This window comes from Rhinolophus sinicus, chromosome 15 (genome assembly GCF_057876585.1).
Source record: "Rhinolophus sinicus isolate RSI-liver-muscle chromosome 15, RSI-T2T, whole genome shotgun sequence".
Classification (NCBI taxonomy): domain Eukaryota; kingdom Metazoa; phylum Chordata; class Mammalia; order Chiroptera; family Rhinolophidae; genus Rhinolophus; species Rhinolophus sinicus.
Window position 1 is genome coordinate 9,530,394 of NC_142515.1, and position 19,766 is coordinate 9,550,159.

The 19,766-nt window shown below is 37.7% G+C and overlaps 1 protein-coding gene across 5 annotated transcripts in view; it reads right to left on the minus strand.

Moving 5' to 3' along the window:
• The window catches only part of INPP5F (inositol polyphosphate-5-phosphatase F), a 75,745-nt gene that overhangs the window by 15,806 nt on the left and 40,173 nt on the right, over nt 1-19,766 (minus strand). For 4 of the 5 annotated variants that reach the window (XM_019725297.3, XM_019725298.3, XM_088791829.1 and 1 more), the window contains 11 exons: nt 15,864-15,992; nt 15,473-15,640; nt 15,317-15,373; nt 12,913-13,111; nt 12,188-12,367; nt 11,265-11,332; nt 6,678-6,802; nt 5,803-5,880; nt 4,753-4,873; nt 3,414-3,542; nt 295-412 (listed from right to left, as the gene is read on the minus strand). In XM_019725297.3, coding sequence (XP_019580856.3) covers nt 295-412; nt 3,414-3,542; nt 4,753-4,873; nt 5,803-5,880; nt 6,678-6,802; nt 11,265-11,332; nt 12,188-12,367; nt 12,913-13,111; nt 15,317-15,373; nt 15,473-15,640; nt 15,864-15,992 — 1,372 coding nt within the window. Of the gene's footprint in view, nt 1-294; nt 413-3,413; nt 3,543-4,752; nt 4,874-5,802; nt 5,881-6,677; nt 6,803-11,264; nt 11,333-12,187; nt 12,368-12,912; nt 13,112-15,316; nt 15,374-15,472; nt 15,641-15,863; nt 15,993-16,325; nt 16,442-19,766 lie in introns of all 5 variants that reach the window. The other variant, XM_088791830.1, reaches the window with a different exon arrangement.

Genomic DNA, 19,766 nt, shown 5'->3' on the forward strand with positions numbered 1-19,766 from the left:
AGAATACGGAGTTTTCAATTGATGAGGTTTTAGGATTCCTTGTTCCATACTCCAGGAGCCTCAGCTCTACTTTCTGTTATATGAAGAGCAAACTGACAGATACGTATGGAAATGAGTGGTTTCTTTTGTTGCTCCAGCCTAAAAAAATTTGTCAAATTCTAAACTTCCAAAAATTTGAACTTGATTTATTGGGTAATAGAAGTATAACTATGTCAATAAAGTTGGTTTCTATAAAACATTAGTCACAGAAGAAATGACAAATTTTAAAGAAAGAAAGGCATTTATGTTCCTTACCTATAACAGCTTGCCTATAAGCATCCTTAAATCGATTCAGGTAATACCTATTTGCCGAGTTAACACCGTCTTTCATAACTCCTGCTAACTTCCTTTCTCCTGTCCTTGTAAAGTCACCCTGTCAAGGAAAAACTCATTTTGACAATTTATTCAAACACAGTCAATGTGGGCTTTCAATTCAAGACTGGAATTCTTTAGGCTTTTATAATTTCCAAATAATGTAGTTAAATTAAAATATCTACTAGTATTTAACTCTAACCCAAGCATGTCAAATAATTAAACATGCTATTTGTAGCAACAAGTCTTCACAGTTATGTGGTGCTTTAAGGTAAACACATACTTGGCAATCTATAGAATTTCTAGAATTTATAGGTCAAAACTTACCATATAACAAACAAAACAAACCAAAGATTTTCAAGCCTTAAACTGGTATGAGAGTCAAAACCCACAAATTTCTGAAGTGGGAGAATGTGGACAGCTCCCTAGAGTTTATTACAATGGGATCTGACCTTCGTATGTGGATATGTGCATATGAAGAGTAAGTGTTTCCATACTTCGCTGCATGTTACAACCCCTATCGAATGAGCCAGTGAAGATTTCTGTATGTTGATTGTGTATCCTGCAACTTTATCGAATCCATTTATTAGTTCTAACAGTTTTCTGGTGGACTGTTTTTAGGATTTTCTACATATAAGATCATGTCATCTGCAAACAGACTTTACTTCTTTCTTTCCAATTGGGATGCTTTCTCTTTCCTTTTCTTTCCTGATTGCTCTGGCTAGAACTTCCAGCACGACAAATAGGAGGAGTGAGGGTGGACATCCTGATCTTGTTCCTGCTCTTAGAGGAACAGCTTTGAGCTTTTCACCTTTGACCATGTTAGCTGTGGGTTTGTCATATATGGCCTTTCTTGTGTGGAGGTACATTCCTTCTATACCCTTTTGGATTTGGTGGACCTGTTGATGTTGAGCATAAGGGGTCTTCCAAATCTGATTTTGTGTTTTTTAGTAAAACCAACACAGAATAGATGAAGCAAGTCACCATCGGTCGTCATGAAATCAACATGAGCTTCGGTCATGGTTGGCCATTTTTTGACCATGGGGCACATTTTGTCACAGGTAAGATCCAGGTCATGGACATGAGTCAGGCAGTGTTTGCCCTGAACATCCTCAGTAATTAGCTCGAATTTTCTAAATGCAACTTCATCATTCTGCAGATCAGCTGGGCTCCCTTCAAAAACACAACCCTTGAAACCATTAGATGAGATTTTGGTTGCTTGAGTTCTTGTGACTTGTGGTTTCCCAAAGTCTTATATTGAACATAGCTGGTGCTTTCACATCATACCAATCTTTCTTAGAAAACAAGTCAGTCACTTTCTCCTTGGCTGCCTGTCATAAGGCACTTACTTGTTCTTGCCACCTGCTATGGTGCTGCTCTGAGAGCCAAAAGACGATCATATGATTTTTTACCTTTCATTCTATTAATGCAGTCTGTCACATTTATTGATTTGCATATGTTGACCTATCATTGCATCCCAGAGATAAATCTCACTTGATCATGGTGTGTGATCATGTTAAATTTGGTTAGTATTTTGTTGAGAATTTTTGCATCCATATTTATCAGGGACACTGGCCTCTAGTTTTTTTTCCTTACAGTGTCTGTATCTGGCATTGGTATCAGGGCCTCAAAAAACGAGTTTGGGAGTGTTCTCTCCTCTTATTTTTTGGAAGAATTTGAGAAGGACTGTCATTAATTCTTCTTGAAATGTTTGGTTGAATTCACTAGTGAAACCATCCAGTCCTGGGCTTTTCTTTGTTGGGAGGTTTCTACTTACTGAGTCAATCTCCTTACTCACTGGTTTGCTCAGACTTTCTATTTCTTCATGACTCAGTCTTGGTAAGTTGTACGTTTCTAGGAATTTATCCCTTTCTTCTAAATATCCACTTGTTGGCAGGTAATTGTTCCGAGTAGTCGCTTTATGATCCTATACATTTCTGTGTTATTAGCTATAATGTCTCTTTCATTTATAATTTTGAGTCCTCTGTTTTTTTCTTGGTTAGTCTAGCTTAAGATTTGTCAATTTTGTTTATTACTTCAAAAACATCAACTCTTAGTTTTGTTGATCTTCGTTTTGTTTTCCTATTCCCTATTTCATATATTTTTGCTCTAATCTTTATTATTTCCTTCCTTCTGCTAACTTGGAGCTTAGTTTATTCTTCTTTCTCTAGTTCTTTGAGGTGTAATGTTAGGTTGTTTGAGTTCTTTTTTTCTTAATATAGGTATTTATAGATATAAACTTTCCTCTTAGGACTGCTTTTGCTTCATTTCATAAGTTTTGGTATGTTATGTTTCCATTTTCATTTGTTTCAAGATATTTTTTATTACCCTTTTGATTTCTTCTTTGACCCTTTGATTATTCAGGAGTGCTGTTTAATGCCATGTATTTGTGAATTTTCCAATTTCCTCCTGTTATTGATTTCTAATTTCATATCACTGAGGTAAAAAAAAAAAATACCTGATATAATTTCCATCTTCTTGAACTTGTTGAGATTTGTTTTATGGCCTAACATATAAATCTATACTGGAGAGTGTTCTGTGTGCACTTCTGAAGAATGTGCATTCTGCTGTTGTTGAGAAAGAGGTTAAGTGACTTGCCCTAGGTCACAAAGCTAGTAAGAGGCAGGGCTGGGATTCAAATTTAGAGGAGGCAAATTATCACATTAGGCACCAAATCCCATCAGCAGACATGTTTTATTTTGTCTACATAAAATTTTAAAAATCAACTATTTCACATAAAATTCCTGATTTCCAAATGGGAAGATCTAGCACTGGGCCTCCATCCCCGTGAGGAAGCAGCGTAACAGCATAACCCTCCTAAGACAACATAAGCTCCTCCTTAGGTCCACACAGCCCCATCTCTCCCTTCGACCTACTGGGTCACCTGAGTAACATTACCTGGCAGGAATATGAATGTGTGACCCTTGCCTTAGCCAAACATTCCAAAAAGGAGTCAACTACATGGACCTGTCACCCACATACCTTTCTCTCAAAAACAAAGATGGTTCTAAACCACTCTGTGTCCCACAGAATGATCCACAAATGCTTCTGCAGGTATTTACCTTCAGAGCAGCTGTCCCAGCGTACTGCCTGCTAATGGAGTCACCGTTATTGGCCCACATGATCTGATAGATCCGATTGCATTTCACTGGTAGTGGCTGCTCCGGGGGCATCACACCTAATTTTTTCAGCTAAAATTAACACATTGGTGGATTAACTACATATAAGCCAGGAAACCGCAGCATAAAATGTACACTTAGCAGAAAAAGGAATTGTGTTCATATACAATTTAGGATGCCTAAATAAAAGAAATGGTGTTTTCAGACTTTTTCAAAATAAACCACTACCTTGAGAGATAATTTTATGAATTGCTACAGGAGACAGAATCAAATGAAATATTTACCCTGTTTTGGTGTAATTTTTAATGTGTAGGCTAATGTTATATTTTGTCTGTTTTAAATTTGCATATGAAGTGAAACTACCAAAAATGCACATCAAAACAACAATAACATTAATAGTAACAGAGCAATAATTGCCTAAAAAATGTTAAATCTGGGCTAGGGCTAGAGTTCCAAGAGCTTTTAAAATTAATTATCTCATAACAACCCTATGCAATCAATTCTCTTTTTACCTCCATTTTAAAGATAAGGAGATGGAAGTTTGGAGAGCTTGCATTCTTCCCTGGGGTCAACACCTACCATGTGGTAGAGCCAGAGCTGGCCCTCAAAACCCTGGCTGTTTCACTCACATCCTCAAAGGACATTCACAGGTTCTGTCAAAAAAACCTAGAAACCACTTGAGGAATTTCTACCTTGGGAATTTGTTAGTCAGGTGTTGGAAGGCTGAAAGATCTAAAAGGGGACACTGAGTAACAGATGTAATGACTGCAGGAAGCAGTTGTCACCAACTGGGACATAAAAGCAAGAGGCTGGTTCTTGGTGCCAAAGGAACCGGCAGCCCCAGAGATGGCACTGATGACAGGCATATAACACAGGTAAAGAAGCTGGTCCCTTTTTAATCCTCAAGCCTCATGGTCTTCCACTAGTGCCGCTACTGGCAGAGCCGACATGGAGTCAGCTGGCCGAGCAGAAATGTAATGTACAGACTCCCAGTTCCAAATACAGAAGGGAAGGTTTTAGAGATGAGAGGGAAAAAGGAAATGACCATACAGTGCCACCCAATAAATTTTAAAATGGCAAGCCTCACATTTTTGAGATGAGTACTTAAGAAAATGCCACTTGATTCAACTTATTTCTAGTGGAGGTTGTGCTTTCCAGGTTTTAATGCAACAAGGATGTTTGTATGCTATAAAAGTTCTATAGAACAAAGAGTTTACTTATTTCTTCACACAAGAAAAATAATTAAAAATGAGTATTTACAATCCGATGGACTCCAAATTACCTGCTGTTCCATGACCACTCGTGCGATGGCAGCTTGGACCACGTTGGTGCGATCCAAGCAGTCCATGCAATTAACTCGAAAAATCCCTTCTTGTTTACATATTACCCCAGCTTGATCAACCCTTGTCAAAAACAGTATGGGATTATTTTACAATATGAAATACTTTAATACATTTTCAAAAACCATAATTTTTTACAGTATCACAAGAAGAACAACACTGGTTATCAGTTTGCTTGGAAAACTATTATATGGCATATATTACTGAGTCCTTTGTAGACACTGTTGTTAATTTACACATAACTCAACAAGGAAAATATTATTCCTATTTTGAAAAAACAAACAAAACTGAGGTGCAAAAAGAGTGACTTATGCCAAGTCATACAACTACCAGGCAGACCTGACACAACCCCAAGTTATGCTTTTCTATACATTTAAAACCAGAAGGCACTTTCAGAGGCCATCCTATCCCTCTTTTTTGACTCCAAGTAGAAATGCATCTAAACCAGCCTGGACTGACCAGTTCACTTTACCACCCAGTGAGGAGTCGTGCAACATGCCTTGCTCATCTACTTTTTCTGGCCACTTGGGGCCTTAAAGTCTAATCGCAAGTCCTCTCCTGTCCTTTAAGCCAATTTCTTCTTCCTATATCTCCCTCCTGCAGTGTGAGAATCATCGTCCTTCTTTGATAATTTTGAAATGCCTGGAAACTGACACCAAGTATTCTCAGTCTTCCTTCCCGTGTTAGGGACAATGAGGAAAAGAACAAAGAGTAAATGTATACCACGAAGCATTAGAAGGAAGAATAGTCATACAGCATTTCTTTCTACTTTACCTGACTATCTGACACCTTTTCCCTGTTCAAAGCTAACATTACCTAATGACTAACATTCTCTTGAAACACAGAATAAGAATTGGGAAGCAAAACAAGAAAAACAAAAATGTTTTCTCAGCTTGCTGCTATTATTTTAATGCTTAGTGATACTAAACAAATACACATTATTTCACAGACCAAGAGTTTGTCAAACTGACTTCTTAGGAAATAATACCTACCAACACCACTTCATGTCAAGAATAATGTCATAAATGGCATCTGTTAGTGTTTGAACATTCTCAAACTTCATTCCTCGGCTAAAATACAAGCCAAAAAAAAAAGAAAAAGAAAAAAATCTTTAATAATAGTTCTTTTTTAAAATTTAAGATATGCCATTTAAGGTAGCATCTAAAAATTAAAGAAAATTATAAGTACATGCGGTTAACACTACTATAAATTCTATAGGCAATTATATAAGTGTTTATAGCTAATCTGCATTGTGGAAGAAAATATACTTAAGAATATACTAAAACGTATCAAAGGTATCAAAAGCTTCTCTCCCCACCAAAATTTCAATACCTAGGTAAATGAACCCACATTAGAGCCACAAGGATTGTGACAAGAGAACCTTGCTTTCAGAATACACAGAAGTTAAAGTTACCATCAAAATGATTAACCAATTGTCTTTCCAGAACAAACTCTAGTGAAATTTATCCACAGGGAAAGAAGTATTATTAACAGAGTACAAAAACAAGCCTGTAGGATGATTTTTAAGGAAAGGAACACTATTATTTCTGCTAGGCTTAGTTAGACTCCAGCAGAAAGGAAAAGTTCCAGAAATTTTTCAACTGAATAATAAAAGGAAAAATGGACCTCTAAGTCTTCAAGTCATTTTGCATCAGAGAAACTAAATATTTTAGGAACAATTAACTTAAATTTTTGGCTAAAATAAAACCCATAAGAAAATTAAAACTAAGTAAACAAATGATATTCCTTCCCTTTCTAACAATGAGAAGAAAATTTTCTTCCCAATGAAGAGAAACTAATATGCCCGTGGCAGCATCCGCCACAGACATTGGAACTGATCAAAACTCATCTCAGGAAGCCATCTTACCAGTGCTCATGGAAGTCAAATGAAACGTAAGTGAGGTGTGAGTTGTTAAAGAGCAACACCTGCTTCAGGTAAGCGTCACCAATAATTTTCTCTCTTCCTGCCTGGTCTACCAAGTTAATAATAACCTGTGAGAGGAAATAAAAAAAATTCAGTTTAATCTGATGTTAGAATCATAATCTGATTTATTTGGGATTATATTTTAGAAATATTTTATAGCCATGCTTAGAAATTAATCCACTCAAGCATCAATTTTTTCCCATAAAATTAGATTTTCATTTGTTACATTTAGGTTTATGAGAACTGCTACATCAATGAAATTAATAGCTTTTTTATACATTATACATTTACAATAACTAGAATACATAATGAAAACAAGGTCCTTTAGAATAGCAAATATTTAAAATATCCTGAATACTTTTTAAAGAAATATACAAGACCTACATAGTGGACACTATAAAATTTGCTGAAATACATAAAAGAAAATCTGAATAAATGGAGACATACTCTGGTGCTAGATAGCAAGATTCAATATTGTAAAGATGTCAGGACTCCCCAGATTCATCTATATATTCAACAATCCCAATCAAAAATTGATCAGGACCTTTCTACAGACTTGACAAGTTAATTCTAAAGTTCATCTGGAAGAGTAAACATGTGGAAAAAAATCTGAAAGCTAATAATAATACAGGAGGACTTTTCCCACTGGAGAGCAAAACATATTCAAATCTATAGCAATTAAAACTGTGGTACCAGTGTAGAAATAGATGAATGATTCAACACAACAGGACAGGTGGCCTAGAGACAGGCCTATGTACATCAAGAAATGTAAGACATGATAATATAACCCTGGGAGAAACATGGACTATTCTGTAAACAGTATTGGGAAACTATCTTCATAGGGAGGACAAAAACTTACTATAGCTCCCTACATCTTATTATACACAAAATAAATTCTAGATGCAGTAATTTAAATAATTTTTTCTTCAAGTTATATAAGAGCTAGGACAAAATCTGGGATGATGTTTCCATAATTGTAAGATGGGGCATGACTTTCTGACCATACATAAAAAAACAGAGGACATAAAGACAAAGATGGACAAATGTGACAACGTAAAAATTTAAAACCTCTGTGCACCAAATGACAGTATAAGCAACAACAAAAGTTAGCAACAACAAAAAAAGAACTCCCTAGGGGAATATGTCTGCAGCATAAAAAAAAATAATAATATAAATTCAGTAAGAAAAAAATGGGTAAACGATACAGAGGATAGTTACAAGAGAAAATCCATAAATAGCCAATAAACATGAGACTACAACTTTGTTAATCAAAGAAATACAAATTTTAAAACAGAAAACTAGTTTTCACCTAAACAAGGCAAAAACTGACTACTAACTATCGACAGTACTCGTGAGTCTGTGGGAAATGGGCACTGGCTCTCATGGTTGCTGACAGTGTGAACTGGTGTGATGTTTTGGGGAGCAAGAGAGTGGTAGATATCAACTTTGAATACATACAGTGTATGATCCAGCCATTTCACTTCTAGAAATGTATGCTCTAAAGCATAAAGGATATATAAAAGCTGTTTTCTGGAGAATTTTTCTAATAGCAAAAACTATATCCTAAAGATCCACCAATGGAGAAATGGTTAAAAAAACAGCTATGAGATATTACGTGAAAACAGTTGTAGAATAGTATATATGGTATAGCCCTCTTTTGACTTAAATTTTGAATGTGTATATATGTATGTGTCAAGATGTATTTTGCTGCAAATGACAAATCACTGACTCAAATCTCAGAACAAAAGTCTGGAGGTTGCATGGTTCCAGAATTGCTTAATTCAGTGGTTATTGGTACAAATTATTTTCCATCCTCAGTATATGGGTCAATCCTCAGGCTGGTTCACTTATGGTCTTGACATAACTACAGCAGTTCCACATCAAATACAGACACAGCAACCACAGAGTTGGTTCCTGTATATCTTTTAATTAGAGCAGGAAATCTTCCCAGAAGACATCCCTTCACATCAGACCTCATTGGCCAAATTGTCAATGAACATACACCAGCCCACGTCTAAACCAATCACTGGCAAATGCAACAGTGGTGCCACTGTGACTGAGTCAGAGGGCAATTACCCAGGGGATGAGGGAGGATAAGCAGACATTGGGGGGTGCTGTTAGCAACGAGGAAGTCTGCTCAATACATATGCCTATAAAGTTGATGCGCACCAACAGGTCTCGAAAGTCCACAGAAAGTAGGGCTGAGGGTGAGGAGGAAGTTATTGCTTCTGCTTCCTTCTTCAGTTTTTACACTGATTATGTGTTACGTTTAAATTGTGGTTTGTTCTCTGTAATGCTACTTATAATTGTGCACATTGCTAATACATGAATTTACTGAAATTGTAAAAAACTAAAATGTAGATAAAAGTCAAATCCTTCCAAGCATAACCAGTCCCACAGCCTTTCCGGGAAGTAACCCCTGGTAACAGTTTGATGTGTGTCCTTTCAGTCCACATAAATGTATTCCCATATCGACGTGCAGGCCATATACGTGTGAGAACACACATACATGGAAGAGAACCACATACGCGCGCGTGTGTATTTATACATGACACGACTCTGCTTTGTGGGTTTTTAGAGGTAACATGTCACACACTATTCCAGTTTCCTCCCTCCATTATGTGATTTTAAGCTCCTGCCATGTGAGCACACACAGATTTATCTGCCTTATCAATTTGAAGCATTTGTATTTAACACTGTAGATGTGCTGTACTTCATCTACCCAGTGGCCTCCTGATGAACAGTTAGGGTGTTTCTATGCTGCAATGTTCTTGAACATGACTCCTTGAATAAACATGTGTCTCTCAGGGAGATTTAGAAAGTTTTATATTAGAGTCCAGTTGCCCCACATCTTTGACAAAATTGGGTAGTTCTCATCTTTTTATTTTAGCCATTCTGGCGTGTGTGTGTGTGTGTGTGTGTGTGTGTGTGTGTGTGTGTGTTGGCTTTAGTTTGCATTTTCCTGATGATTAATGAAGTGGAGCAGCTTTTCACATGTTTATTGGCCTTTTGGATATCCTCTTTTATGAAGAGTATGCTCAAGTCTGCTCAAGTTTTCTTTTGGGATGTACATCTTTTTTTATGGATTTATAAGAGTTTTTTTTATATACTTTAAATATGAGTCCTTTGTCATACATATCTTCTCCCAGTTTGGGAATTGCCTTTCCATTCTCTTAACAGTACCTTTTAATAATCAGAAGTTATTTTAGTAAAGTCAAATTTTATCAATTTTATCAAATTTGTTATCAATTTTTCATTATAGTTGGTGCTTTTAAAGTCCTATTTCATTTTCATAGTTTTAATAAATACTATCTAAAACGTGTAATATTTTAATAATTATGATAAAGTTTTTATAAATAAATGATAAAGATTTAATGAAAATAAAAAATTTTCTAAAGTCAATTTTATGAACTTTTTTCATTATGGTTAGTGCTTTTTAAGCCCTGTTTAAGACCCACGATCAAAAAGATGTTCTATATGTTCCTCTAAAAGGTTTTTGTTTAACTTTACATATTTAGAGCCATACCCATCTGGAACTAATTTTTTTATGTGGTATGTAGGACAGATATCAAAAAGCAAAATTACTGGGTTAACAGTATGAGCATATTTTATTTTGATTGACAATACCATTCAAAATGGTGTACCAACTTATGCTCCCTCTAGCAGTGTGTAAGGGTTCTCATTTTCCCACATACCTACCTTTATCTCTCCTTATCAAATTTTATAGTTTTTATTCAATCTTAGGGTTTATTTTTTATTTCCCTGCTGGGATTTTCTTTGGGATTGCACAAAATTTATATATTAATTTTGGATGTACTGAAATGTATTCAATATTGAATCTTTTCTTTCAGGAACATGGCTTTTTCTCTCCATTTATTCAGATTTTCTTTTACATTCTTCATTAATTCTCACCCCTGCCCTGCCTCCCCGGTATCTTTTTTTGTGTATTTCTTAGATTTTAGGTTATTTCTTCCTATTTTATTTTTGCTGCTGTTAAAAAAATGCATCCCATGGCATTCCACATTCATGGGATGGATAAGAGAGTTACTGACTATATTAATCTTGTATATGAAATCCAGTCATCTTATTGAACTTGTATTTCACCGAACAATTTTCAATTGATTTTGGCTTATATGATCACATTCTTACCTGAGTATAAGAATACATACGAAAGGTGGGCAGAGAAAAAAAGATATTGAAAAATACATATCAAATTGTGATCTGCAAGAGGTGGAGTATATGGTGGTACTGAGAGATGCCTTTCATTTCTTACTCTAGAAACTTCTCAGATTGCAATAATTGACAGTAAACTAGTCTCTTCTCTAAAAATGGAGTAAAGTAGCTGACAACGACATTTCTTTAAAAATATTAAGAATATTCGTAGCTTATATGAGTTCTTTAACTTCATGACAAATGCAATTTTGCTTAATTATGAATAGCACATTGTTATTTTCATGAAATTTAAAGAAACAGATATACAATCATTTCTAAATATGAAAGAACATTTTACTACCACAGATCAAAGCCCACCTGTTTTTTGTAAATTTTCAGTTGTTCTTCGAAATGGGCACTGAAATAGGCAACAGTTTCCTTTTCACCTACAAAGAAGTGATACAAAATCTATTTTTCCTTCCCATGTTTAACACAGAAATTAGTGTCTATTCCATCGTTACTCTTATTTTTAAGTAATTTACTGAAAGCCCAAATATAACTAAGATTTTCTAAAACCAGTATTTTAAAATGAAATGCTAAGCCAAAGATCTCTGATTTTTTTTCCCCAGTAAGACTAAATTGAAACAAAGTGCAAATTGTGAAATTATAACATTTATTATTTGTATAGCCAGCCTACTATCAGGAACGGTTTCATGTGGTTAATATCAAGCATATTAAAAACAAGTTGTACTGAATCCTCAAAAATACAAATTAAGTTTTGAGAAAAAAAGTGTTCTGTAAACAATTTTTAAAATCAACCTCATTCAGTAATCTAAGTAGACTGACATGACTTAGCTTTTCCAGTGCTAAAGTTAAAATACTGGAAGAAATTAAATCCTCAATATTTAAAACAACAACAAACCCTTTGCAGTGAGATATTTTCTTGTAGACACCATCTTGTTAAGATACTTCCTGCTTTTACAAATATTGGCTACATTTGCCCGTTTCCAAAATTAAACATCCAATAAAGTATTCTTCAAAGAAACAGTAATTAAAAATCTGAAATAAGCTGTTTTGCTGTATTGTTGGGGAATTTTTTTATTGCTAAATTACTTAAATTGTCAATAACCATCATTACTCTTGTGTTTATTATGCCACTGTCCATTAAATTTCACTGTATGGGTTATTGTTTTGAATGAAGTATCTGGCAAAGCAAATCCAAATCTACAAAGTATCTCATATTTAAAGAAAACATTCTGTCTGAAATCATCATTTGCAAACCAAATAACTGACATGCTTACTTTTGTCCAGTCGAGGTCTTGGATTATATCGATACCCAACCTGGCTCCAAAAGACAGGCACAGAGCCTCGAGTTTGAATAAATGACAAGGTATGATTATGAACATGAATTAACTGCTCAGTCTCCACATAATTTGCAACATTTCCATTTTTATCCACCCCTCTTCGTTTATACCGCATCCCTAAAAGAAAATTAAAACAGAAAACAGCAACACTTTAGAAAAATTATTTAGTGTGATTAGATTATGCTTCTTAACCAAGTCTATGTCTTTCAGGATTGCCTTGGGCATCTAATGTGCAACTACCAGGCAGAACTGTATCAACTTACCCAAAATCATAACTGTATGCATCATTGTTTTGTAAAAGTTGAAGTTAAGATAGCTCCTGTGAACTGAAAGAGAAGGGTTTTCCCGAAGGTGCTAGCACTCAGAAAGGATTTATTACTGTGATACAGGCTGTCAGTGGTAATGATGGCATTTTGAAAGCACATCCCAAGTGACTTTCTTGTCTTCTCCATATATATACACCATGTTCCTTTCTCCTTTTGTTAACTCTCCCCCATTTGCCTCTCTCCAGTAATTGGTCTTCAATCACATCACAGAGTCACTGAGCACTTTGAATCCAACTGTGTTTCCAAATCCATATGGTCATCAGCATTTCAACACTCCTGCCGATTTTCCATTCTCACCTGGATTTGATTTGCAGGCTAGTACAGCCCTCTACTCACCTGCTCTGTGCCTACTGCGGCGTGAAATGAGAGCCACTAAAAACCGTGGGTGAATGTCATCTACACAGGTGGACTCCTGAGGCGGGGTCTCTGGGCTGCTTTTCTCATCATCAGATGATTCGTTATAATTCACCACAAGTTCTTCAATCTGCACAAAACCTTGGATAATGGGAATAATCCAGAAGTCCACATCCGGGGTCTGAAAACAACAGGAACCTCATGTTGTTTCTATCTGTACAGCACTGCTACTTTCTTAAACCCAAACAGTAGTTAGCGTGTATTTGTCAGTTTATCAGAAGCAGAAACCTTCCATTCTTTAATTAAATTTTATTGGGGTGACAATGGTTAGGAAAGTTACATAGATTTCAGGTGTACAATTCTGTATTACATCATCTATATCTCACACTGTGTGTTCACCACCACGTCAGTTCTCCATCCGTCACCACATATATGATCCGAAACCTTCCATTCATTAACCATATTTTCTGCTTTCTGGAGAACACTAAGGAATAGAGGAAAGAAGAGGGGTGGAGCAGAGAGCCTTTCCTTTTCTTTATAAAGGTCATTCAAAAAAGAACTGTCTGAGAGGGACCAGAGAACAAGAGCCAGACATCCGGGGTACAAATTCAAGCCCCACCACTTACTAACTCACCTGGGTGAATCAATGAACCTGACTCACCAAGGCCTGCATGTTCTGCTTCAAGAAATAGGAAAAATTACTACCACCTAGGTTGTTGTGAAGATTAAATGAGTAAAATGCACAAAGTGTTTAGCACAGTGCCTGCCTTATAGTAACTATTTAATAGACGTAGTGATTATGATTATACCTGTTGGTATAGAAAAAAAACCTTAAAGTCTGATTTTCAATTCCCAATTGTATTGATCATTTAATAAGATATAGTAACTCTGATCACTTCATTATGAAACCGAGGTCGACTCTATATTCTAGAAAAATTTGCCTTACCAAGCTAAAATCCAAGTAGTAAATGAAGCAAAAAAAAAAAAAAAATCCTTTCCATAAATATCTTATTTTAAAAAGTCATCTAACATGATTAAGAGAGTATTGATTAAAGTTAGAGATTTCCTCTTCTGTGTCTTCAGACTAAGAATACTCAGTTTTCTCAGATGACTGTACACAGAGGCAGTACAGGATAAAAAGCACTGCAGACAGTTGTTCTGTCCCCCATTTCTCTTCTATTTCCAGAACTTTCTGTAGTCCTAATATCAGCATCAACTTTATATCCTTCTTCCTCCATAACCATATACTCCAGATCCCGTCACACAGACTTGTCTTATATTATCAAGCCTGCAGATAGGATCTTAGGGAGGTGGGTCGAGCTGTAAATAGGAAGGGATCTACCTGCATTACTCTTATTACTATTCCCGTTATTTGTATTTTGTTCTAGCAATGAAGGCAAAACTCTTGACAGGAACAGAGAAATGTATGTTGCCAAATGCCACCTTTATTGCAAGTCATCAGTTTTCAATGGTAATGCAAAGTGTCTGACAAAAACTCTGCAAAAACATATTAGAACGCAACATGTCAGCAGACAGGACAAATATTTATTATATTCATAGACGGCCTTATTGTTATCCCCAATCAAGAGATTTGGTGGTCACAGTTTCAGCATCATAAAGAGAGGTGAGAACATTTTCATGCTTCATTCTCGATAGAGGCACGATAGATATCTAGTGGTAGGCACCACTACATAATCAAAATCACCTATATTAACCACCACCAAGGGGGAGAAATAGAAAGTAGAAAAGTTTGAAATTTGTGAAAGGTTAAGAAAAAGATAGTATGTGACCCTATTCAGCCATTCACTCACTTTGTATCCAAAACAGTACCTGGCACACAGCAGGCCTTCCACAAACATTTGTTGATAGACTAAATTAATAAATTAATTGTTCTTGGACACTCATAACTCTATGACATATGTGACAGAGTAAAGAAGACAGTAACCATCAAAACAAAACGAATCTCATGCAATAGTCTCATCATATTCCACCTTTCCTGATTCAAACCCTGGCAGTACTGGAATGTCCTTAGAGCTTTCTCGACTCCAATCCCAGGCGAGGAAACAGGAAAGATAAATGACGGTATCCTTAAGGGAAAACTGCTTCAGCATCTCCAGTGGGCAAACAAAACCCCTCTCGGATAGGAACTCTGTGGACATTACTTCCCCAGCCTTAGATCACTACTGTCGGAGGGGAACCGGCTGAAAAGATGGCCTGTGGCTATGCAGTGGAATGGTTACCTGCCTTAAAACAATGCCCAGGCTTTCCCTAGCTAAACAATTCCCATGCTATAGGGGAAAGCATTCCAGTAAGATTTTACATTTATTTTAAAATATTTGCTTAACAACTATAACTACCTTAGGATATTTTAGAAACAACTACTCACACCAATCTCAGTAAGATCTTGTATCATATATTTATTCCAAAAAAATCGGTCATCAACCTAGAAAAGGTAGAGAACAGACAGTTCAGAAACAGGTGGTTTCCATTGTCTTGTAAAGCCCAAAGCGTCCAGAAATCCTGCTCCGAGCCGTGAGAGTACCTTCTGCCAGAGGGGCCGGGGGTCGCTCTCCCCAGTGCTTTGCCTCTGCACCGAATTCGTCAGGTCATAGGTCAAGCTATAGTAAAAGGATTCCGAGTCCATAAACATCTTCAATAACTCCTCAAGTAATCTCCTCTCCAACTTCTCCTTTTCTTTACTTTCCTTAACCTGCAAGAAATGAATCTACTATCACTGCAGGAATTAAATGCAAAGCATTATGTGGCTCAGACACACCTTCCTAGGAAAGGAAGGAAAATCATCCCAAAGACAGGCAGAGACAGTGCTGCAGTGTATGACGAGTGGTTTGAAAATAAGTTTACTGGCAGCAAAATGACCCCTCAATTGAAGACTTATCAAAGGGATGCCCGGCCCGTATCAGTCAAACTCTTACTTTCTTTTTATTAGGAGCAGACACATTGGATTTAATATGTGTAAAGGTCTTCAGCAGAAACTTGGAGTCATCAGGAGATGGTATAATCTTCTCTGGTTTGTTAATTCCAAAGTGATGCTTCTTACAAAGCTAAATGATTAGGGAGAGAAAGAGAATTCATTATTATTAATATCTGCTTGTTAAATGTTCACACACGAGTGCAGAAGTGAACGCCACCATTCATGCACTGTGGTTAAAAGTAAACCTCAAGAGTCAGTAAAATGACCAAGTAGACAACTGATATTGGGAAACACAGCTGTGCATTCAGTGATTTGAAAGCTACAGTAGAGGAAAAGCAAAGAATACAGGCCAGGATATTCTTAGGATTTAGGGGTGGAAAATTCAGATTAGGATTGTAATTAAAGCAAATTCTGATCTAATATAGCTGAAGAGTAAAATGTTCCAGTTGAGGTTTATTAATACCTTAAAAATTGGCATCTAGGGGCGGCCGGATGGCTCAGTTGGTTAGAGCGCGAGCTCTCAACAACAGGGCTGCCGGTTCAATTCCCGCATGGGATGGTGGGCTGTGCCCCCTGCAACTAAAGATTGAAAACGGCAACTGGACTTGGAGCTGAGTTGCACCCTCCACAACTAGACTGAAGGACCACGACTTGGAGCTGATGGGCCTGGAGAAACACACTGTCCCCCAATATTCCCCAATAAAAATTAAAAAAAAAATTGGCATCTAAAGTTAAAAATATTGCAAAATATACCCTTGCTATGCGTCAGGGGCATTACTTCACAGCTATGTGAGCTAAATATTCATTCATGCTAGTTAATTGAGTGTTTTGGTTTAGAAGATGTCAAGATTCTATTGGGAATCTTAAAAACCACTCCCTCTCCTCCTACCCTCACACACACTAATGAAATCAACATAAAAACACACTGTTTGGGTCCAGAGATTAAATTTGAAGAAGCAGTAAGTAGAGGCTGCAGGAAATGTGCGGTCCAACTGACCAAGGTGAGGATGAGGATGGGAATATGTCAAGACCAGAGACAGGCACAGAGGCTCTGACGACAACTATCCAGTTAACGTCAAGGGTTTTACCTATAATTTCATGTGACTTAACACACAAAGCGAATATTCAGAAAGGCACACAGAATTCTACGAACCAGATGCAGCCTGTTCCATTTTTTCAGCACACCAGTTTTATTCCTACACCAAGTGGTAGACTTTTGTTAAGAGCTAATAGTGATAAATGCTTATTAAAGTATTACAAAATAACTACTAGTAGAGATAAAGGATGAAAAAAAAACACAATGAAGAGAACAAAAGTTAGTTCAAGCTCCGATTATAAATTTTTTTTAAAAGGGGAGACCACACCTATTTTATCAAATTTGAAAATGAACAATTTTATTTGTCAATTATACCTCAAAAAAACTGGAAGAAAAATTAGAAGTGGAGACGATAACTGGACCAAGACTTCAGATGTAATGGAATCTTATGAATTTTATGCCTTTTCAAAATTAAAGCTATCAAAAACTCCCTTCGCATGGGTTTCACAACAGGATCACAGCTTTACACTGCTCCTGCCTCAGCATTAAGACGAGGTAATGAATGATGAGGTAGAAAAGACTGATAGTCCTACTGCCACACTGAGCTAACTTCTCCTCCAATAAGCAAAACGAACAAGTCCTTGAGTCGATGGGGAAGGAGAGACGCACCAAGTTCTCCTCGCCCCTCTTTTCTGCTCGATCATTCCATCAACGCACAAACATACTGATCTGTCTCTCTTCTAACAACTCCACTTGCAGTCTCCTCCCCTGCCAGCTACGGTCCTACTTCTTTGCACTCCTCACTGCCTCCCACGCTTCTTCTCCCATCTCTTCCCACGGCCCACTCCAATGTGGCTTTGGTCCCACACCACTCCACCTAAACTGCATCTTCACATGACCAGTGACCCCCACTTGACAAAGCCCCATGGAATTCTTGGTCCTTATCTTACCCGCTCAGTCACTTTGACACTTCACCACTCCCTCACCCTCTTTGATACCCTGTCTTCTCTTGGCTTCCACTAGTTGCTCTTTATCTTTTACTGGTTCCTTTGCAGCCGTTTGACTTAATGTCTCAACACCCCAAGGGTCAGTCGTTGACCCCCTTCTCTATTCTGCATTCATTCCTTCAGTGATTTCATCCAGTCTCATGGATTCAAATACCATCTATCTCCCAAATGTGTATTTCCAGCCGAGCTCTCTCCCAAAATTCTAGCCTCACAAATCCCAACATTAACACTGGGACTTCCACCAGGAATCTCAAACTCAGCATGTCCAGAACGACCCCTCGTCTTGCGTCCACTGCCTTCACTTCCTGCTACTCTCTTCCCCTTCCTCCCCTCCATCCACAGCTGCCTCTTTGCTGTTCCTTGATCTGTCAGGAACGCTTCCATCCCAGGGCTCTGCTCCAGTTGTCCTCTCTGCCCAGATGTCTTACCACAAGCTCCACCCGGGTATCCCCCAACCCTTACTGTGCTCATTTCCCAGGGCATTTATTACCTTCTGACACACAACCTAATTATTATGTTGATGCTTATTGCCTCCCTCTCCTGCCGCCCCCCACACACATTATAATAAAAGCTCCATAATAGCAGGCACCTTTGTTCTGTTGACTCATATCTCCAGTGTCTTACCAGTATCAGGCATACGAGGTCTCAATAAATATTTGTTAAGTAAATGAACGGGCTTTGATACTACAAACATAAGCGGTAACCTCCAGATATACACATGGGGCATGTACGTAGTCCTGGGAAAATCACCACTCCTCGTCTTCTGTGAACATACAACACACACACACCCTCCTTGGTGTAAAATCACTGAGGCAGCAGAGAAACTGTTTTTAAAACATAACCTCCCTGTTCATCCCCTGTTGCCGCATCTGCTGCTTGTGGCACTGAGCAATTGTTGGTTAGCAATTTTTAATAGAATGTTAGTAATTATCTAGTCAAATTAATAATACTTTCTTTAAAAACATCTGAAAACATGCCCCAAACCTAGTCACAGATCGCTGCAACTTTAATATTCAACACAGGATATTATGCGTCCGTCAGACACAGTTATCCTTAAGAGCCTTCAGGCCAGCAACTTTCCCCCCAGGAATACATCAGAGAGGATTCTAAAGATCTAGCTATTTAAAACCATCTTGTAGCAGCACACCACGTCCACACCCACACTTTCCTCGCTCTCAGAAGGACGGGAGTTGGGAGTCGTTCTTTCCCATCAAGGCCAGTTTCCTGCTGCGTCTTCCCTGGGATCAGGCTTTGCCCTGTCGTGCACCCCCCCCCACCCCCCTCCCTGTTCAATTCAGATCCTCTCTCTCTTTCCTACCACCTTTTAACATTGTTCAAGTTTACCAGGATCTTTTTTAAATCCATTCCTCAACTGTGGAATCCCCTCTGTGAGCCAGCAGGGTACAAACAGTGTCAGTCACTCAAACTGTGAGGACACAGCCTTTCTGGGGTAGGTCAGAGTAAAGGTCCCCTGAAACCGCTCAGGCAGAGTGAAACAAGGACCTCCTCACTCTGAAAAGGACAACCCTTCTCTCTGTCTAAGAATGTGACACTAATGATCACTTCCTGCCATCTCTTGCCCATGACACCAATCTCTCGGGGGTTTTCCCCACCTCTGACTGTTCCTTCTCAGTCTCCTTTGTTGGCGCCTCTTTTTGTTTCTAAAGAGTATGGTGGTTCCCAATGTTCTAGCCTTAGCTCTCTTCCCGTTCCAGCTCTGTCTAGAAAGTTCCATCTGCTTTCCTCCTTTCAGCTGCCCCTGTTTAACACCACATTTCTAACTCCGCTCTTTTGCTCTGAGCTCAAGAACCAAAAATATAACATCTTCCTGCGATTGACACACCAGTCCCTCAAATTCAGC